This window comes from Sphaerodactylus townsendi, linkage group LG05, assembly GCF_021028975.2.
Source record: "Sphaerodactylus townsendi isolate TG3544 linkage group LG05, MPM_Stown_v2.3, whole genome shotgun sequence".
Classification (NCBI taxonomy): Eukaryota; Metazoa; Chordata; class Lepidosauria; order Squamata; family Sphaerodactylidae; genus Sphaerodactylus; species Sphaerodactylus townsendi.
The window spans coordinates 97,800,183-97,820,552 of NC_059429.1; the positions used below are offsets into that span (position 1 = coordinate 97,800,183).

General features: G+C 43.6%; 1 protein-coding gene across 2 annotated transcripts; it reads left to right on the top strand.

Annotated features, from left to right (window-relative positions):
• The first annotated feature begins 2,271 nt into the window (after positions 1-2,271).
• On the top strand, positions 2,272-18,674 carry LOC125433655 (arginyl aminopeptidase). 2 transcript variants are annotated; one of them, XM_048498356.1, is made up of 11 exons: positions 2,272-2,698; positions 4,585-4,725; positions 6,887-7,035; positions 9,049-9,165; positions 9,769-10,004; positions 11,799-11,912; positions 12,774-12,886; positions 14,618-14,726; positions 15,479-15,703; positions 16,518-16,660; positions 18,171-18,674. In XM_048498356.1, exons 1-11 carry the CDS (start codon positions 2,303-2,305, stop codon positions 18,333-18,335), a joined length of 1,908 nt encoding a protein of 635 aa, XP_048354313.1. In that variant the 5' UTR covers positions 2,272-2,302; the 3' UTR covers positions 18,336-18,674. The 2 variants fall into 2 exon arrangements, with proteins under 2 accessions (XP_048354313.1, XP_048354315.1); XM_048498358.1 differs by lacking the exon at positions 4,585-4,725 and adding an exon at positions 4,396-4,536 and having other exon boundaries at positions 2,277-2,698.
• The last annotated feature ends 1,696 nt before the right edge of the window (positions 18,675-20,370 follow it).

Consider the following 20,370-nt stretch of genomic DNA (forward strand, 5'->3'; position numbering starts at 1 on the left):
CAGAGGATGTGTACATGCAAACCAGCACCTGGATATGCAGTTTGAGAAAAGGCAAAGTGTACAAATTATATAAGTAAATCGCTGTGCGGCCTACGCCAGGCAGCTAGAAATTGGAATCAGTGTTTGCATGATGGTTTGTGTAAAACTGGGTTTCAACTTGAAGTGTTAGCGGATCACTAGCGTGTATACTAAAAAGGTGAATGTAAGAGCAAGTCATCATAATTGTTTACGTTATAGATGACATGTGTGTTACTGCCTTAACTGTATGCTCAAATCACTGATGTCTATGACAGTTTGAGGAAGACATTTCAGGTGAAAGATTTAGGCTACCTGAAAAACCTATCTGGAGGTATTAGCATAACTAAAACAGCCAGAAAGGAACCTTGCTGCTAAGTCAGAAGACAAAATTGAAGAGCTCCATAGTGAGTACTGGCTTAGAGAAAGCCAAGAAAGTAGCAAAAAGCACCTATGTCTACTGAGTTCACTAAAGGAAAGAAAGATTCTGATGTTTCTTTTGATAATCCCTGGATTATATCTCGTTCTGTCATTTGGAAGTTTGGCCCATTTGGCAAACTGGACAAGAACCAGATATAATGTTTGCTGTTAAGCTATTTAAGCAGACTTGTGTCCTAAACCCACTCTACATGCTTGGCAGAGGTAAAGCATGGAAGCGATGTCGTTAGTTATTTAAAAAAAGGTACACAGCATTTTTTGCTTGGTGATAGCTCAGAAACAAGAGCAAGTGTTAACAGCTGCAGCTAGATGAATGGTTCTTTTGCAGATGATTCTGAAAGTAGAAAGTCCTGCACAAGGTTATCTTATTAAATAATGCTTTGATGATGTTCTTGTTGTATGGAGATGAAAACAGACAACAAGCTGCCTTGTCAACATCTAGAGGCAGAGTATTGTCGCGTTATCTAGAGAGACATGCACAGAGTTGCAATGGATGAAACAATTGCTATCTGACTTAAAGGTGCAATGTAGTAAGAACCTGTAGTCATTCAAGATGATTCACAAACTTGTATAAGTTTAGCTGGGGAAACAGAAAAGTTATGAGGAACAAAGGAACAAAATACATTGGTGTTAGGTACTGCCAAATGTAATCATAAGCAATAAATGGTGCAAAATAAAACAATTTCTTTGTCTTATATTGAGAAGTGAAAACAGAGGAAAATCAAACTGACTTGTTTACTAAAGCAGTACCAAGAACTGACATTTGAACATTATGTGTTGCCTTTGTTAGAGTATTGTCAATGTGTTCTATATGTAGCTTTTCTTTGTAAATATTTGTAATTGTAATGTAATGACTGCTTCCTAGGATATGAGAGAGGGGTGTCATGATAGTTAAAGTGTCCATATCCTATCAGCATGAGTCAGCATGAGACTGAGCTGACAAACCCGGTTCTGCTTACCTGTTCCAAGTGACCTTTAACATGATTGGTTGAGGTCTTGTATAAAAGCACTTGCTAGCCTTGATACTGGTTCCAGTGTTCCTTTACCCAGGAAACAGGTGTTAAAGGCTGAGAAGCACTTTGATTGTCCTACTGAATTAATTCTTACGTTGTATATAGTTACTTGTACATACTTAGAGCAACTGAATGATAAAAGCCTTCTTATGAATGACAAAGCTGTGTGGAGTTTACTTCGTGAAGGTGGGAGTGTTGCTGTACAAGACCACTAGTTCTACTCTAAGTAGCCCCGCTCAAATTCTGCTATCACTTTAAGTGTGACTTTTTTCTCCCATTGCAGGGAAAGCAAAGGAGTTCATCGTGTGTTTAGCTGACCTCCGGTTTTCTTGCAATGTTCGAGATTTCCTGGATGTTATGCCTAATAAAGGTTTTTGGATTGGACTGGATTGGGTTTTCTTGCTCTTCTCTGACTTTCCTCACTCAGACCACAGTAGTCCCTCCGACTCTTCAGGTCACCATTCCAGGACGATCAGAAAGGCTTCTTTTTATTCTATTTTAATGGCAAAGGTCTATCACTGGAGTGGTGATTTTGTTAAAAATTAAAACCCGGTTCTCCAGATTAGAATCCGCCACTCTTTATCTACTGCAATTCACGACAGCCCTGCAACGTGATCCTTTCCAGATTTCAGATGGGAAGGGGTGGCGAGAGACAATGTCTAAATTATAGCAAGTACCCTCTATCTAACGTGACCCATTGCTCCCTCTTCAGCTGAAGCAGCGGCGCTCCTCGGCAGTTGCACGGCGAGCATCCCGGCAGCGTCTCGCTCCTCCCGAGGGCGGCCCCTGGCTCGCCTTTCCCCGCCCCGTCTCCACGGCCTTTTCTTTGGCTCGCCATGGCGGCTGGAGACGCGGCTTCCGCCTGCAGCGCCGACGCTTTCCAGCTCCGGCATCTGCACCTGGCGCTGCGCGTGGCCTTCGACCCCCCGGGGGGCTCGGGCCGCTTGCAAGGCTCCGTCCGCCTGCAGCTGACCTGCCTGCGCGATCATGCGGCCGAGGTCGTCCTGGACTCGCACCCCAGCGTGCAAGTGGAGAGCGCCGGGCTAGCGCCGCCGGGGAGCCGCTGCGGAGGGGACGGCTCGGAGGAGCCCGGGGAGCTGCGCCCGCTCGCCTTCCAGAGCCGCCCGTTCGCCACCTACGGCTCGGCGCTGCACATCACCCTGCCGGAGCCTCTGACGTGCGGAGACACGGTGGTGCTGGAGGTCGCCTACCGGGCTGGCGGGGGACCTGGGGTGAGAGAGCAGCCGAGCCACTTCCGCCTCCTTCCCCTTGGCCCTTCTGAAGTCTGGGGTTCAGGTTATGCGCATGGACCTGCACGCCCTTTCGCCCCATATTTCCCCATTTAAGCCACTCATCGGGTGCCCCCACAATCTGAGACTAACGGGTCTTCTTCTCGGTCATGGCTCAAAAATTTAGGAACTCCCTCCTACGAGATTCGCGTGTCTCCCTCTACTGTTGTCCCCTGGTAGTGCCTGAAAGCGTTTATGTTTCGCTTGGCATACCCCTAATAATTCCTCCTCCCCTTTTGGTGATGTTTTAATTCAGGGGTGTCCAACTCTGGTGCGCCAGATGTTCATGGACTACGCAGGATTCCCATCAGACCCTGCCAGCAGGCCATTCTGGCAGGGGCTGATGGGAATCGTAGTCCATGAACATCTGGGGCACCAGAGTTGGACACCCCTGCTTTGATTGAATTATTTCATGTATCTACTTTATTTTAAATGTTTTAAAGTTCACCTTCTTGGGGGCCGTGTTTGGGTGAAAAGGTGGCATAGAAGAGTTGTGGACTGAGCATGTTGTTTGCTGCATGTAAGTCCTGCCTTCTGAATTAGATCTGCTATCATGTGACCCTTGCTCATTTGAGTTGGTGCTGGTTTCATTTCTGCTTTCTTCCTCACTGTGAGTGGTAATGACACACACACACACACACACACACACACACACACACACACACAGAGAGAGGGAGATTGGCCTGAAGTTACTCAAAAGTTTCCAGGTAAAGTTGGGACTCAGAGCAGAATTTCCCAGATCCTAGTACAATATTTCAACCTCTACACTGCACTGTTTCTCTTCCTTTCTACAGTATATGGTCATATTACACCTTACTTTAAAGTGCATTGCGGGTAAAACTGTAGGAGAGAGAATGTTCACCTTGGTCTCACGTCTCCAGTCTTTGAAATTCTGATACTCTTTGTAAAATTCTGCACAGCAGCACATTAGATCAGAGTTGTGTGTGGGCATGATTAGCTCCATATTATCCTAAGAGAAATACTCTCAGAGCAGCAACACAGCTTTGAAAACCTGAATAATCTGCTTTTGCTGAACACTCTATGTCAGAGTGTGTTGTATAAGAGATGTCAGTGTGTGGAGCTTAACGCTTGTCTCTTTGAGTTTTTGGATTGAGCATGGGGAGTGGGATTTCTCACTATCCAATTTCTACAGTCCCCACTCCCTTCAAAGGACAACATGGCTAAAGCCATTAGAATGATGCTTGTGTTACTAAAGAATGGAATCCATGGCAGTCTAATATGAGAATGAAGCTGATTCTGTTTGCATACAGTAGTTAGAGTGCTGGATTAGGATCTGAGAGACTGCAATTTAAATTCCTACTCATCTATGAATGCTTACTGGTCGCCTTACCTGCCTTACAGAGAATAAAATGGAGAAGAGGAGAATGATAGATGTTATGAGTGCCACTAGGGGAAAAGAGGGTTGGCAGCATATAAATAACATTACATTTTTATTTAGAGAATTTATATTCTCTCTCTCCAAAAACCAGCCAAAGGCAGCTGTCAAGGTAGAAACAATACACTGAAAACAGCAACGTAAGATTTGTCCGTGTTAAAATAACAAACTGTGAAAAATGTTAATAGTGGCCACATCTAAGTGATAGTAGCTCACAATTTGATCCTATACCTGCTTTTTATAGATATCCTGTCTGGATGTGCACCAAACAGCCCAGAAAGAGAGACCGTTGCTTTACACCTCTGGCTTTCCTGTGCTGAACAGGTCCTTTTTCCCAGGCTTTCACACCCCGGCTGTCAAGAGCACTTATTCGGCTCGCATTCAGGTAAAGTTTCCTACTGCTCATAGAGGACTGTCTTTTGTCTCTTGTCAGGTGTGTTGGCTTACTCCTCAGCAGACAGCAGGCAAGCAGAAGCCCTATATGTACACCCAAGGCCAAGCTGTGCTGAATAGGTCCTTTTTCCCTTGCTTTGACACCCCTGCAGTTAAAAGCACATACTCAGCTGTAATAAAGGTAAGATGCTCCCCGGGTACAAAAAAATGGATGGCTGAAAAAATTCCAGTGGGGAGGGAGAAAATGTGCTATTTGTAGGAGGGAAAAGTCAAGAGCAGCACGAAATAAGCAGAACTTCACGCTTCTTAGTCCATTGGCTTCAGTAGACTTAGAAGGGCGTCGTTTTGAAAGTTGTTTTCGAGTAGTTGATATAACCTGTCTCATAAATGTGAGGAACTTGGACTCTGACATGCAGGGGCCAACTGAGGGTCAGTTCCTGTCATAATACATAAATAGGTTGTTTTTTGTACTTGCAGACTTCTAGGCTTGTGCATAAAGCTAAGCTTCTGTTCGGTTACCAATTTGAGTGCATGCATGTGAGTTATGTGGCATAGTATGCCTGTGTATGCCACCACTTGTGGACTCCATTGCCCCTTCTGCACATGCAAAATAATGCACTTTCAATCCACTTTCAATGCACTTTGCTGCTGTGCAGAACAGCAAAATCCACTTGCAAACAGTTGTGAAAGTGGATTGAAAGTTCATTATTCTGCATGTGCAGAAGGGGCCGATGAGTGTTTCTTTCATCTGTCTGTTCCCAAGGCAAGAGATGTTCAGAGGTGGTTTGCCATAGCCTGCCTCCATGTGGGTTGAGGGAGTTCTGAAAGAACTGTGATTGGCCCAAGGTCACCGAACAGTCTTCATGTAGAGGAGTAAGAAACTAAACCTGGTTCTCCAGGTTAGAGTCTGCAGCGCTTAACCACCACACCATGCTATCTCTTGTCTAAAGAGGAAGCAACTATAATTGCAGGACTTCCCTGAAGATTTGTCAGTTTCTGGTGAATTCCTCTTTTCATTTGTCAATCCCTTACAGTGATTAGCATAACTGAAGAGAATCTCTTGCCTTTTAATTGGGGGGGGGGGGAATGTCCAGTGGTATCTCTGTAAATATTTTGCTAATTTGTTTAAAAAAAGAGAGATTGGAAAAAATTGAAGAGAATCCCTCACAATTCAGGCTGCCTTTTAGAAATTTTTTTAGGGGGTGGGAGGGTGGGAGAGGATCACTTTTCAAAATTGTTAACATGAAAGCCAGGTGGGTGGAGAACCCTGAAGATCAGGTAAGAACACAGCATGAGGGAGGGCATGAAAGCAAAGCCACAGCTTACAATGGAGAGAAAATGGATTACCTGACAACTAATGAGAACTACCTTGCTGTGGAATCAGCTGTGGAGAAACCTTATGACTAGTCTTCTGATCCTGTGCATGTTTAGGTATACCTAATTCACTAGTGGATCATGTTGAAGGTATATTGCAAAACATGGCTACTGTCTGGAGGTTATTGCAAACAGCATCATTCTCCAAAAACTGCTATACAGAAGAGGTTTGCAGTAGCCTCCAAACCAGGGCTATAGTGTGTGTGAAAGTCAGCCTTATGTGGACTGTGTTTGAATGTACAGATTTTTTTCCAACTACACGAATATGTCTCAGCATATGGTCTTTGTGCCCTTTAATCCAGACTTTGCCTCCATTTCAGCATTGTTTTGAAAAAGATTACAACAAAGCCTGGGTGGCTGCCAGGTGGGTGGGAAAGTTCAGATTTTCCTGGACCTGCCACATAGCAGCCTATAGTAGCCATTTTCTTTCCCTATTACAGAAGAGTTTTAAAAAAACACACACATATACACACACAATTTAATATCATTATGGCTCGGAATAAAATATTTCCTCCATGGAATTCCGCATTGTTTTTTCCCCCTTTGGTTCTGAAAACATTTCCAAGCAGCATGTTCTCTGTTTTTGAAAACCCCTTTACAACAATTATTTCTGCTGAAGCGTTTTGGAGCCGCATTCCCTCCCAATGTGGGCATATTTAAACCATTTTATCTTTCCTGCTGCCATTTTCCATGTCTCTGTGCCATTGCCCAAGTTTCCTCTTGGCATCATTTTTTGTGTCCTGTATGTCACTTCTTTCCCTCTCACCTCTATTTGTGTGTGTGTGTGTGTGTGTGTGTGTGTTATATTCTGTCAAATTTCTCTTTCTGAGAGGCTTATATTCTGTCAAATTTCTCTTTCTGAGAGGCCAGCAACAGTGGCTGTGAATGGCTCCTTCTCAGAAGATCTATCCTTAAGGCTAATCTCCTCCCCACAAAAGGCATTTCATGTTTGTTTCTGCTCTTCGTAGGTCCCTGATGGTTTTACCGCGGTGATGAGTGCGATTACGTGGGAGAACAAGAAAGACAACACTTTTCTTTTCAAGATGCCTCAGCCTATCCCTTCCTATTTGGTTGCCTTGGTTGTTGGGGACATAGTTTCTGCTGAAGTGGGGCCCAGGTAAGAGGCTGCTGTAAGGTTCAAATGCACAATTATTTCATGCACGCAGGTGTTAATTGCTTTTCTGAAACCAAACATGCATAGTGACTGGCAGTAAAATTGCATGGAAAATAAACTCATACCCCTGTACAATGCAATAACATCACAGAAATAATAAGAGAAGAATTAGCAAATGTTTTAATCCTTGATGTTTTTGGCTTCAGCAGAATAATATGACTATTCCTCTAAAAGAGAAGAACCGAACAAACTCCTTTTGCTAAAAGCTGGAATGTATGAAATTACGTATATACTCATGTATAAGTCGACCCGTGTATAAGTCAAGGCACCTAATTTTACCACCCAAAACTGGGAAAACTTATTGACTCGTGTATAAATCTAGGGTAGCAAATTTCAAAAATAAAAATACCAATAAAGATACCAATAAAATCACATCAATTGAGGCATCTTATAAGAGCCCCACAGCAGCTCCAGCCCTTGGCTGCTCTGGCATTTCCTTGCTTGCAAGCAAGGAAACGCCAAAGCAGGCGGGGGCAGGGAAGAGCCAGGGCACCCACTCCCCACTGGATCGCTCCCCCATCCCGGCCGCCTCTTGGATCCCTACAGCAGCCCCAGCCCTTGGCTGCTTTGGCGTTTCCTTGCTTGCAAGCAAGGAAACGCCAAAGCAAGCGGAAGCAGGGAAGAGCCGGGGCCACGTCTGTGGGGCACCCAGCAGGCTCCTGCCCGCCCGCCGCCACCCGTAGTCCCCCTCACTCACTCTTCTTTTCCCCACAGGCTCTGAGACTCTGCTTCAGGGAAGCTGCTGCTCGGGCAGCCTGCCTCTGTGAGTCTCTTAAAAGGGCAATGCTCCAAAGATTGCTTAAGTCAGACTTCCCTCTGTGATACACCTCTGAAGATGCCAGCCACAGATGCAGGCGAAACGTTAGGAACAAGTTTCACCAGACCACAGCCACACAGCCTGGAAAACCCACCACAACCAGTTGAACCAGCCGTGAAAGCCTTCGATATCCAAATTGTTCTCCTTTCCTGCAGTTTTATTTATTTATTTGTTTGTTCAATTTATATACCACCCTCCCCCAAGGAGCTCAGTTCACAACAATTAAATACATTAAAAACATGAACAGCTAAAACATTCCACCCTCACAAAGTTAAAAGAACCATAATTTGTTGATGGGGTCAGAAAGAAATTATTCCTCCCCCCCTCCTTCTCTTCCTTGCACCCACGGGAGGCCAGATGTTAATTTATAGTGAAATTCGATGTTACCCTGGGTGGCCAAACGCCTGGCGGAACAGGTCCGTTTTACAGGCCCTGCGGAAACTGTAATGTTCTTCATTAGCCCCAGTTAGCTTTTGTGAAGAGGACCTGGGGGGAGGGGCAGTCTAAATGGGGCCAGGCCAGCACTCTCTCACCTGATCTTTCCATCCCTTGGAAGATTTCTCAGCATGGTTCAGTCTTTTTTTCAGCTTGGGGTATATGTATATACATGCATATACCTAGAATCCACAGTTCTTGGCAGTTAGCTATTACCTAGAGGTATTCTTTAGCACTCTCAATGACAGGTTTCAAGGCAGGGCTGGCAGTAAATTAATTAGTTTGATTTCTACCCTTTCTGAACTTACCAGTTACTGACTAATAAAGACAGAATGTCCAAAAACATGTACAGTACCTTCAGCCTGTTACATCTAGTGAAAGGCTGCTGGAGGGTTGTAGTGATCAGAATGTCACTGTGATCTGGGAGACCCAGGTTCAAATCCCCACTCTGCCATGGAAACTTACTGGGTAACTTAGGGCTGTCATTATGTGTTGGCCTAACTTACCTCACAGGGTGGCTGTTGTGAGGATAAAATGGAGAAGGTGAGGATAATGTTATAAGCTACTTTAGGTTTTTATTTGTCCCCAGTGATCAGGTGAGTCAACATTCACGAACCAAAGGTTAATGGTGGTATGCATTATTGCTTGTATGGCTAAAGATATGTTCTTACAGATTTCCATTGATGTGTTTGTTTTCCTTCTAGGAGTCGAGTATGGGCTGAGCCGTGCCTCATTGAAGCTGCTAAGAAAGAATATAACGGTGTGATTGAAGAATTTCTCACCACTGGAGAGAAGCTGTTTGGACCATATGTTTGGGAAAGGTACTCCTTCCGGGAGAACAGGCAGTGGCTTAGTAGTGGAACACACAGTTATGCAGGACTGAGCCTCAGTGCCCGGCATCTCCAGTTAAAAGCTCCTTGGCAGCAGGTGCTGAAAAAGACCTTTATCTGTCTGAAGCCCTGGAAAGTTTCTGCCTGTCAACAGTGCTCATCCAGGTGGATCAATGGACTGACATCTCCAAGGCCCCTTCCACACATGCGGAATAATGCACTTTAAATCCACTTTCACAATTGTTTGCAAGTGGATTTTGCTATTCTGCACAGTAAAATCCAGCTGCAAAGTGGATTGGAAATGCATTATTCTACATGTGCAGAAGGGGCCTGAATGTTGCAAAACTAGTCACTGTAGCTGTAAAACAAGAGGAACTGCCCTGAAGAGAACCCCTGAGATCATGACAGTTAACATTCAGATTTGGCAAGTTAATCTTTTCTCTGTCTTTTTCCTAAAGTCGTCTCTTTGGGGCTTTGCTGAGGGTGAGGTTAGCAGGACCTGCATTATCAGAACATGCAGAAAAATCAGGGAGCAGCCTCATTCTCCTAAAGGAGAGCATTGTTTTTGCTGATAATTTTTTTTCCTCATGATAGGTACGATGTCCTATTTATGCCACCCTCATTCCCTTTTGGGGGGATGGAGAACCCGTGTATCACCTTTGTCACTCCCTGTCTCTTGGCTGGAGATCGTTCCTTGGCAGATGTGATCATTCATGAGATCTCCCATAGCTGGTTTGGAAATCTGGTCACCAATGCCCATTGGGGGGAGTTCTGGCTGAACGAGGGGTTCACCATGTATGCACAGAGGAGGATAACTACAGAAATCTACGGTGAGTTTCCTGTTTCTGTGCAAGGTGACAATTATATTATGGCTTACTAGCTTTGGGTGCCCTGGGGAAGATCTTGACTGTACCCACACACAAGACCAAAGTCTACATTTTGGGATTGTTTCCCAGGTGCTTTTCTCATATCCTACTGGCAGGAAACAGACTGGGGAGAATGAGTTCAATCTTTTTTTTGTGGCAATTGCTCTTTCTTCAAGATATTTCTAGACCTTCTGTTTGTAGCTGAGTGCCAGTTCATCTGAATCCATTGATAGCCTGCAAATGCCCAAACTGACTAGTTGTACATCTCTTATTACTCTGTTAGATGTGTTGATATTGTTACTTTGCAGTTGAGGGTCAGTGAGTATACCAGAACAAATCCTGATATTCCTTGTAGAACAGAAAAGGATAGCACTTGCAGCTGTGTCCTGCCCCACCCCTGCCAAAATAATGTATGCCCAAATAATATTTGGAGGAAGGATGAGCTCCTGCTTGGTTTCTTCACAGTGTGAGATTCCTGTAATGTCAAGAAGCAAATGTGTTGTTCTGGCTCATGCTTGCATAAGCTGTAGCCTGCCAGATCAGATGGCACAAAACTGGCTGAGAAGTAGTTGGCAGCACTCATGTAGACTGAAGAACAGTGGAAGGATATGTTACACCGAGAAAGTAACATAGAACACCAAGGGTGTGTGAGTACAGTATACATCCACAGAGGTGACCACTGGCATATTTTGGTAGTGAAATGTCTATTATTGCCTTAGGATCTATGCTAATATTAAACAGGGAGCATAGCACTGTTACCATCTTGTGTATGCTCTTGAGGGAATGCTTATTAGGCTAGGCCAAGCCTCCTCCTCAGTATGCTAGCTTTCTTTGTTCACAGAGATTTTATCAAAATATTGTTTTTAAATATTTTCTTGGATACACACCAGTTTAGCTTCAGTCACACAGTGAAGATCCTGTTGTAGCAGCTGCTACCATAGCAACTTTTTAAAAGTCTCCACAGCTGATTAGAAGCCCTGCTGGATCAAAACCCCTTTTGGCCCTGCCCATTTTGTAAAAATGCTTGGTGAACACCAGGAAAGGTGTTGGCAACACTGTAACCTCCACGGGCACCATGTTTGAAACCCTTGAGTTATATTGTCTAAGATTAAGGTTTGGATGTATATGCCCCCTTTCTCTCCTGTAAGGGGACTCAAAGGGGCTTACAATCTCCTTTCCTTTCCCCCTTCCCCCACAACAAACACCCTGTGAAGTGGGTGGGGCTGAAAGAGCTCCAAAGAATTGTGACTAGCCCAAGGTCACCCAGCTGGCACGTTTTGAAGTGCACAATCTAACTTTGTTCACCAGATAAGCCCCCACAGCTCAAGTGGCAGAGTGGGGAATCAAACCCGGTTCTCCAGTTTAAAGTGCACCTGATCTTAACCACTACACCACGTTGGCTCTCAGTCCTTTGTGATAATTGTGCTGCATACTGCCTAGACATTTGAATGCACGTTTAGAATCCCAGCTTGAGGAACAGCAACATGTACTTCCGAGTATTTGAAATACGTGTGTGTACATGGGGGTAAGGGGATACTTTTGCTTTTATTTCCAGGGAAACATTCTTGCCTTTAAGGGACTTAGGAGTGCTTTTTTATTTTTCAAAGTAGCTGTAATGTTGCTCTCCAAATGCCCTTTCAAGTACTGTTGACCAACTCCAGAATACCAAGGAGGCAGTTTGTCTTCATTGGCTTCTTGTAGTGAAAGCCTTTGAATACTAGTTCAGTTTCTCTCTGTTGCTTCACCTCCTTGTATCAGGTGCTGCTTACACCTGCTTGGAAGCTGCTACAGGGAGGGCTTTGTTGCGCCAGCACATGGACAACACTGGGGAAGATCATCCTCTCAACAAGCTCAGAGTCAGCATAGAACCAGGTCGGTATTGATAACAGTACTCATCTGCATGGCAAAATATGGGCTTCTGAGAACTGAATGGATAGCTGACAAGGTGGGGAAGGGAAAACTGAATGTCTAGCAGGTAGGAAATTATCTATGGTCAAAATTGCTGTTACCTTTCTCAATTCCCTCCCACCCCCCCCCCCCCACACACACATTTTGAGTTAAAGGCTCTAAAGCAGGTATAGTCCTGTTGATCAATGTCATGGTCACTCCATATTTAGCCACAAACAAAGGGGAGGGCATGTTGCTCACTCTTTGCCAGTTATTCTTACACTGGAAGGACAGGGAACTACTGTGAGAAAGCTGGATAACAGAAACAGTAAGCTACTGGACACTAAGGTTATGAATTGATATGGAGAAAAATAGAATACATATACTTTACATCAGAGGTGTCCAACGTTGTTGAATTTGTGAACACTTCTGGAATTTTGAGCACAGGAATTGAGCACTGCAACAGAGCAGCTGTCAGGGGGGATAGATTCAAGCGCAACACAGCGGGAAATTCCATTAAATCTAGGAAGTTTCAAGCCCAGCATCCTTCTAAGATGAAAGTAGCTGTTTCTGAATGGTTGTTTCTTGCAGACACAAAGATGTCTTCTGGGCTTTTCTGAAGCACTTCCTACTCTAGTGAGGTGGAGGAAAGCCAGGTTCAGGCCTTTTCTTTGGGGACAAAACATGTGGGGTGCCAGGAGACACATTGGCAGGTGCTCATGGTCATCAAAGCTATGGGAACCACACTGGACATCACTGACTAAAATAAATTCTGACTGGTATTCTTCCCTCATTGTAATGACAATCAGTTTTGTAAACAGCATCCTCTTCATTTCTTTCTACCAGGTGTTGATCCTGAAGACACCTACAATGAGACCCCTTATGAAAAGGGATACTGTTTTGTTTCCTACCTTGCACATCTTGTGGGGGACCAGATCAAGTTTGATGCTTTCCTTCAGGTATGGTATGTTAGCCTGGAACTCCTCTCTGCTTCATGAGAGCCTAAGGAAATGCCCTTCTCCTCTAGTGCATGCTCTCAAAGGACATTACTTTGCAGCCATAGGAGGTGTAACCAAGCAAGTTCTAGAGCTTGCTTGCATGGATTCCATTCAGTAAAAGTAGTTTATGGCATTCACAGCTGTCTCAGACAAGCCAGAATTCTGTCATCAAACTGATGGACTTTGCTTGGAATCAAATCATTGTGTTGGGAAGATGAGAAACATCTCATAAGGGAAAACTGTAATGGGGAGATTGTCTTATACTGATAATGTACCTCCAGTGGGAAACACAACCCAGTCAGCTGCTGCTGTAACTTACAGGTTCCTTTAAAGACAACCAGGATGAAGAAACAATGCAAACAGGGTAGAAAGGAGGATGAGTTCCTACCAGTCAGATGGAAGGCTGGTATCTCAAACCTAAAGAGGTCACAAATGCTGACGAGGATCAATGGGTCTCTTTTTTCCAAAAGGCAGTAGGCCAGCTCTTAAGACCTAAGCATGCTGTGACACTATATGTTAAATAAATTCAATGCTGGCCCAAAAGCAAAGGATCCTCCTTGCATGCAGTCTCCCTCACCCCTCAGTTCTAGATTTTCCAGGGTAGAGCTGGAAGAGAAGCTAGTGAGTTTAGTTACATGTTGAAATACCACAGGTTCTCTGTTCAACTTGTGTCACTCAGAGGCATTCCTCCCATTGGGCAAAGTGGGCAGTTGCCCAGGGCGCCCCCTTGCGGTGGGCGCCAAAACTGCAGGTTCGTTTGTGGGTTTTTGCATTTTCAGTGTTTTTTCCGTTTTTGGGCAGCAGATGGCGCAGTTTTTAGGCTAGCAGCACCAAAATTTTAGGAATTTTTTGGGAGACTCTCCTGATGATATCACCCAGGTTTGGTGAGTTTTGGTTTAGGGAGTCCAAAGTTATGGACTCCTAAAGGGAGTGCCCCCATCCCCCATTGTTTCCAATGGGAGCTAATAGGAGATGGGGACTACACCTTTGAGGGTCTATAACAGGGGTAGGGAACCTGCGGCTCTCCAGATGTTCAGGAACTACAATTCCCATCAGCCCCTACCAGCATGGCCAATTGGCCATGCTGACAGAAAACTGATAGGGAATTGTTCTAATTCTGGAAACAATTCTGGAGGTCTATAACTTTGGACCCCATGAACCAAACTTCACCAAACCTGGGTGGTATCATCAGTAGGGGCTCACAAAGATACACTGAAATTTTGATGCTGCTATCTTAATAATTGCACCCCTGACAGCCGGCACCCCCTAAATTTCCCCAGATTCTCCTTTTAAATCCACGCCCTTCCTGCCAATGCTTGTTTTCTTTCTTGTATTCTCTCAATGCCTAATAAAGGTTATTATTATTGTATTACTGGATACAACACCATAAAATGTGTTCATAGCAGTAATAAAATATTTTGAAAGCATTTTAAAAATTTTTTTTAATTATTTCTGCGTTGTGGCATGGCCCATTTTTGTGTTCAGATTTGTGAGTTGGGGCATGTTCTATAATGTGATGGTGACTTTGAAACGACCTAGTGGAAAAAATCATTGTTTGGTCACAGTGGAGGAGGGTGGCTTCCCATTGGGGGGGCGGGGGCATCAAACTCAGGTTTTGCCCAGGGCTCCAGTTTGCCTTGGTACGCCACTAGTGTCACTACTGATTTCTCAGCCAGTCTTTCTCTGTTGCAGGCTTATGTGAACCAGTTCAAGTTTCAGAGCATCACAGCCGATGATGCTTTGGAGTTTTACCTGAAGTATTTTCCAGAACTGAAGAAGAAAGGGGTGGATACCATTCCAGGTTATCTTTTCTTAGATTTCCTACTTCATTTTGGAATGTTAATTTAGGAAGGCCTTCACTCTGGGCTGACTAGCTGCTGGATTTAGGGGAATAGGCCCACCCTTTCCCCTCATGCAAATCTGTGCTTTTCTGCTGTTGTCTGAGGCTATCTCCTTTCTTGACTCAACCTTAGATTGTTTTCACTCCTGTTGCATCAGCTTCTGCCAGATGAGGAGACACCCCTCATGACAAAGAGAGTTTATTCACAGGAGAGACTTCTTGACTGTTTCTTTACCCCAGCAAAGAGAAGAACAAAGCCCACTTTTCACACATCTGAGCAGCAAAAGGCCTTGGGTTTTCTTTCTTGTGCAAAATTAATTTTGTTTCAGAAAGCTGGGCTGACATGTAGCTGATTAGAGTGGGAAGTCTTTGAATCTTGTCTCTACCATTTACTTCAGCAGGTGAGCTTAGGCAAGCCACACTTGATGGAGCTGATAGAGCTGGCCTATAAGTAACATTGATTACTGAAATAATGTTTGCAAAGCACATTGAAAAACTGAAATGTGTTCTGTTGACCATTTACTTTGATTAATAATTCCTAAGGACTTCCTGGGTTACTCTGCCACAGCAGAAATGAATGGGAGTCCTGTGGCATCTTAAAGACTAGCAGGGTTTTAATTTTAACGTAAGCTTTTGTGCCCTCATTATCTGATGCATTCTGCTAATTCCAGGGAATTTCTTTCTCTCCTCCTCACCCCCTACTGTTGTGGCAGGCTTTGAGTTTGACCGGTGGCTGAACACACCTGGCTGGCCCCCATACCTCCCTGACCTTTCACCAGGAGAAGCGCTGATGAAGCCAGCTGAGAAACTGGCAGAACTATGGGTGTCTCCTGATCACAATATGGAGTCAATTAAAGCTATGGATATTTCTGCTTGGAAAACCTTCCAACTGGTCTATTTCCTGGATAAAGTCCTGGAAAAATCCCCTTTGCCAGATGGTAAAATGTTCTGTGTTAATGAACAAATGATTGTGGGACGCTGTAGGCTTTGCCTGAGCAAACTGTGTTGCAAACTGTTGATTGAGGAGCTGTGTGTGGATTGTGTCACTTGTTTTGTATGTCTTCTAGTGTCAGGGATGGCACCTAGTTGATTGAGATGCATTCCTAGCTCAATGTGATTGTTACATAATATATGGGTGGTGATTATATCTAATGGATTGAGATGCATTCCTGCTTCAGTGTAATCGCTACAAGATATATGTACTCAGCCTGTTATATGTTACCACTGCTGTAATGGGACATTCTTTCCTTGATCTCTGCTTTATGGTTTCACACACTTTGTAGATAACTAGGCTTACCTCTGACATCTTCTGCTCCCAAGGGAAACAGGATGTTTCCGTTGCTCTGTGGGGGTAGGAGGCCAGGTGGCTTTATCTCTAACTGTCACTGACCTTCGGGCACCTTGACTCCAAAGTAACTCTTTCTCACATTCTTTGGGAAAATGGGAGGGGGAATTATTTCTGAATAAATGGGATAGCAAAAGCCAGGTTTGTCAGAACTGGCTTTTTACAGGCTGGGTGGTTCGTTGCCTTCCAGTAAACACTACCGATCAACAATTCAGATTTCGTTTATTGATTCAGAGTTCGTTTATTGATTCAGAGTTCGTTTATTGATTCGAGACCTGACATCTAGGCATGTGCATGCGTGGGCAGGAGCGCCTTTCTAGGAATACAAAGTTCTGGAATCATGCCTTTCTTATGACTGTGATCACATGTTCTGGTAAACTAGCTAATATTTACTGTTTCATATTTAGGGAACGTTGAGAAGATGAGCAACCTGTACCCCAAAATCTCCAGAGCACAGAATGCAGAGCTGCGTCTTCGGTGGTGCCAGATTCTCCTCAAGAATAATCATTATGCTGAATTTGACAAAGTGAAAGACTTCCTTCACAGCCAGGTTTGTGGTTAATTTTTCTGCAAGTTGAATAGTCCCTAGGCATACTAATCCAATACCTGAGTTTAAAATGTTGATGTCACACTGTGAAGGCCCCAATACAAATTTCCATTTTGCCATAATGCTTATTCAGTGACCTGAGGCTGAAAGATAGTGAGGGCCCAGTCTACATCATGGGGTTGCTAGGGTAAAATGGAGAAGAGGACAAACATATGCACTGTCCTGAATTCCTTAGAGGAAGCTCAGGAGCAAATTTTGGAGAAATAGAAAATTTAATAAATAGTCCAGTAGCTTTAATGTACTGAATTGCAGACTGGTACCAGTCCTTGGTTGGAAAGGGGGCAGGGCTTAATGCCCTCCCTCTCAGTAGGAAGGCTTACTCTCTTTCCCCTTCAGGTATCCCTGCCCTTGTCTAAGCGAGGGCTTTCTGTTGAATGAGGAGGAATTTGTTTAGAACCATACTATTCTGTCACAATTCAGAGAACATTCTGATTCCTACTTCCAGCGTTTAAACAAGGCATACTTGTTTTAGATTTTGGAACCAAAGTGCAAATTATGCAAATTAAGGTGACCAAAATAAACAACAGACCATAGTGACTCCAGGGAAAGAATGGTCTGGTAAGTTTGTGTTGGTGTAAGCAAGATGAGATCTTTTGACCCCTGTTAAGGGTGAAACTGCAGTGAGAAGAGGCATTGAATAACATTGTCTCTTGCCCGTTGTACCTGTGGAAAACCACATCAACGAGGCAGCTAACCTAGGATGGTTGAAGACAGACTAAATAGGAACATTTTTAACAGGCTTGTTGAGGATCAAAGTTGTTGGTTAAGCTTAAAAATATTGAACTAACTTTGGCAGTGGATAGTTTTCCCACATGGTTAATGGTGCCCACAGAATTTGTTATTGGAGTCAGGACTGATCCCCTAGCCTGATATTGACGTTGGTCTTCATTGTGATGTAACACTGTGACTGCAAACAGGGAAAATGTGGAGCGATCCATTCTGTACACTTCAGTTTTAATTTCTAGAGGCTCTTGATATCAACACTGATGCTGTTTGTAGTTTTGTAGCAAGCATGTACTTGGTGACAAGTTTTGTAAGAAGCTGCCAGGACGTTGCTAGCATTTTTTGGTTCTGATTGATTGATTGATTGATTGATTGATTGATTGATTATTTCAGGTGTTGTATCCAGTTGTATTAACAGTCCCTTTTTTACAACCCTACAGCTTGCTGTGTAGGTTTTCCAAGCCCATTTTCTGATTAGTGCAGTCTTTCCACCTCCTGAGTACAAAGACCTGGGCACAAATGTCAAATTGTACCAAAAAATTGATCTCTGTGGCATAAGTAATTGCCAGCTTGGGGAGAGGGGGAGAAATTTATAGTTTTCTGGGATATCTAATAATGGAATTTGGAAGAGATTTTCTTAGTTTCTTCTAGGAAGTTGGAGAGTGTAGATGCAGGGTCCACTGTGATTTTGGTGTCAAAGAAGCCTTCTAATTTGTATTTTACATTTCAGGGAAAGCAAAAATACACCCTCCCCATCTACCGAGCCATGGTCAGCGGTTCAGAGACTGCCCGGGCTATGGCTGTAAAGACATTTTCTGCCACAGAACCACAACTCCATGTTAACGTCCAGAACTATGTCAAAAAGATCTTGGGCTTGAACACTGGAAAAAACTAACAGGAAGAATCACAAAGCCAAAGTTTTTTCTTTGTGCGTCAGCAAATGTCTGTATGGAGTGGAAAACAGAGGGTAGAGAGCTTGTTATCAAACCTATTTCAGGGGTTCACCTGTGGAAAGCGGGGTGTCCCACACATTAAGTCACCTTTCTTTTTAAAGTCTCACTTAAATGCTGGATTTTTTAAAAATTGTTTTTAAGGGTCTTACAAATAATTACACATTTTGGTGTATAAATATATTTACACACAGTTTCCTATAGTAAAATAAGTTCCAATGTTTTAGAACAATTGCAGAAGATGTATAATTTCAATAAATAATACAGCTGCCAATTTACATTAATTTTGTTGCATTTTTGTCTTCTTCCTTTATATCTTGCTATCATAATGTATGAATGAAATCTGTTTATCTACTTTGAGTCTCCTTAGCCGATTATTCACAAGGCATCTGCTGCGCACTGGGGGCAAATGTGCATCACCACAAGATTTCTCGTATGGATGTATTTCCTCAAGCCTCCCTTTCACTTTTTATTCTCCCCACAGCAAGTGAGACCACTTCTAGCACACATTTAAATGTTTCTTCACAGCTGGAATGGGAAGATTTGCCACTGAGCACAGCTTTGCCCCAGACCTCGTCCCTCCACACAGTCTGCCTACCTAGTCTCACTCACCCCCAAACTCCTTCATGCTGCTTTGCATGCTTCCCTCTCACCCTCCTTCCTGTTACTGACTCCTTCCTGCTTCTCTAAATGCTTGTATTGATACATTGATATAGTAATACCAGAGAGTTGACTTTTGCAAAGGAACAGCACAAGCAGGGTCTCTTTCTGGCTCTACCCCACCTCCCCCGCTCTTCTTCTGTCCTCCCCGATGACTGTGAAGGCATTTTTACATTTTATTTCAAACAAGCCTCTCTGTTACAGCAGTAGTGAAAGAGTGAGTGGGAGTGTTTGTATGTAGGGGAAGGGAGGGGAAAAGACTATCAGCAAGATCTGCACCTTTAAGGCTGTTGATGGGCAGAGTTAAGAGGAGCAGCAAAAGGAGAGGCTGGTTGAGACTTCTGCAGGGCAGGCACTGGACTGTCTCCTTGCTTGTAAACAAAGAAACGTGAGGAGAGCCATCTGCAAGCCCACTGCACAGAGAAGAGTCCCAGTGCTCCCTAGTAATTGGTCTTTATTTCCAATGTTTAAAACCAATAATCCTTGCAACGGTTAATGTAGCATTTTTCTAACTGGGGCCCAGGAACCTCTGGAGGTGTGCAAGGCATTCTCTTGTTCATATTTATTTTATTTATTTATCTGTGTACTTTTATCCTGCCCATCACTGAAGTCCCTGGGTGGAATACAATCGTATGGATAATGTGAAAACCAAGCTCTTAGAACTCAGTTCCTAAAGCTGCAATCACCTTACTAATCAGGAAGATTATTCTTGTGTCTTCTAAACATAGGGTGAGGTTGATTGGGACTTGGATCAGGGCCTTTTAATCTACGGCGTATAAAATGTACCCTTTGAGACCTGATTTGTAAGCTATGTATCGAGAAAATGTTTGTATTCTTGAACTTGCTTGTAAAGCATGACTGATGTCATTCTCATTATATTGCTTTTAAAATCTGCATGGGGCAGGTACACCTTGCTGTGCATTTTAATAGGGGTATGTGCAGTGGGTACAGATGAGGGAGGGAGGGAGCACTTGCAAGTCTAAGAATCAAATGGGAACCCTGGCTTGCTGAAGTTTGAGAAATGTCAGGATAGTTTTTCCCACTAGTGAATATTAGATTGTCACAATTTATTTCTAAAGCAGTTAAAATTACTACATGCCATAAACAAACTTTACAAAATGAATCTTTCCTCCAGTTCACACTGTAAAACCTTCAGACACAAAGGAAAGTGTTAGCAGTAGACCAGAAAAGCGGGGGGAGCAAACCTTTAACAAGGTGTAGAAATGTTTTTTAAAAAAACAGAACAGATTAAAATGCAGTATAAAACTATCAGGTTTTTAAAAATAGAACAAAAAAGAGCAGAACATTCCACACACAGAA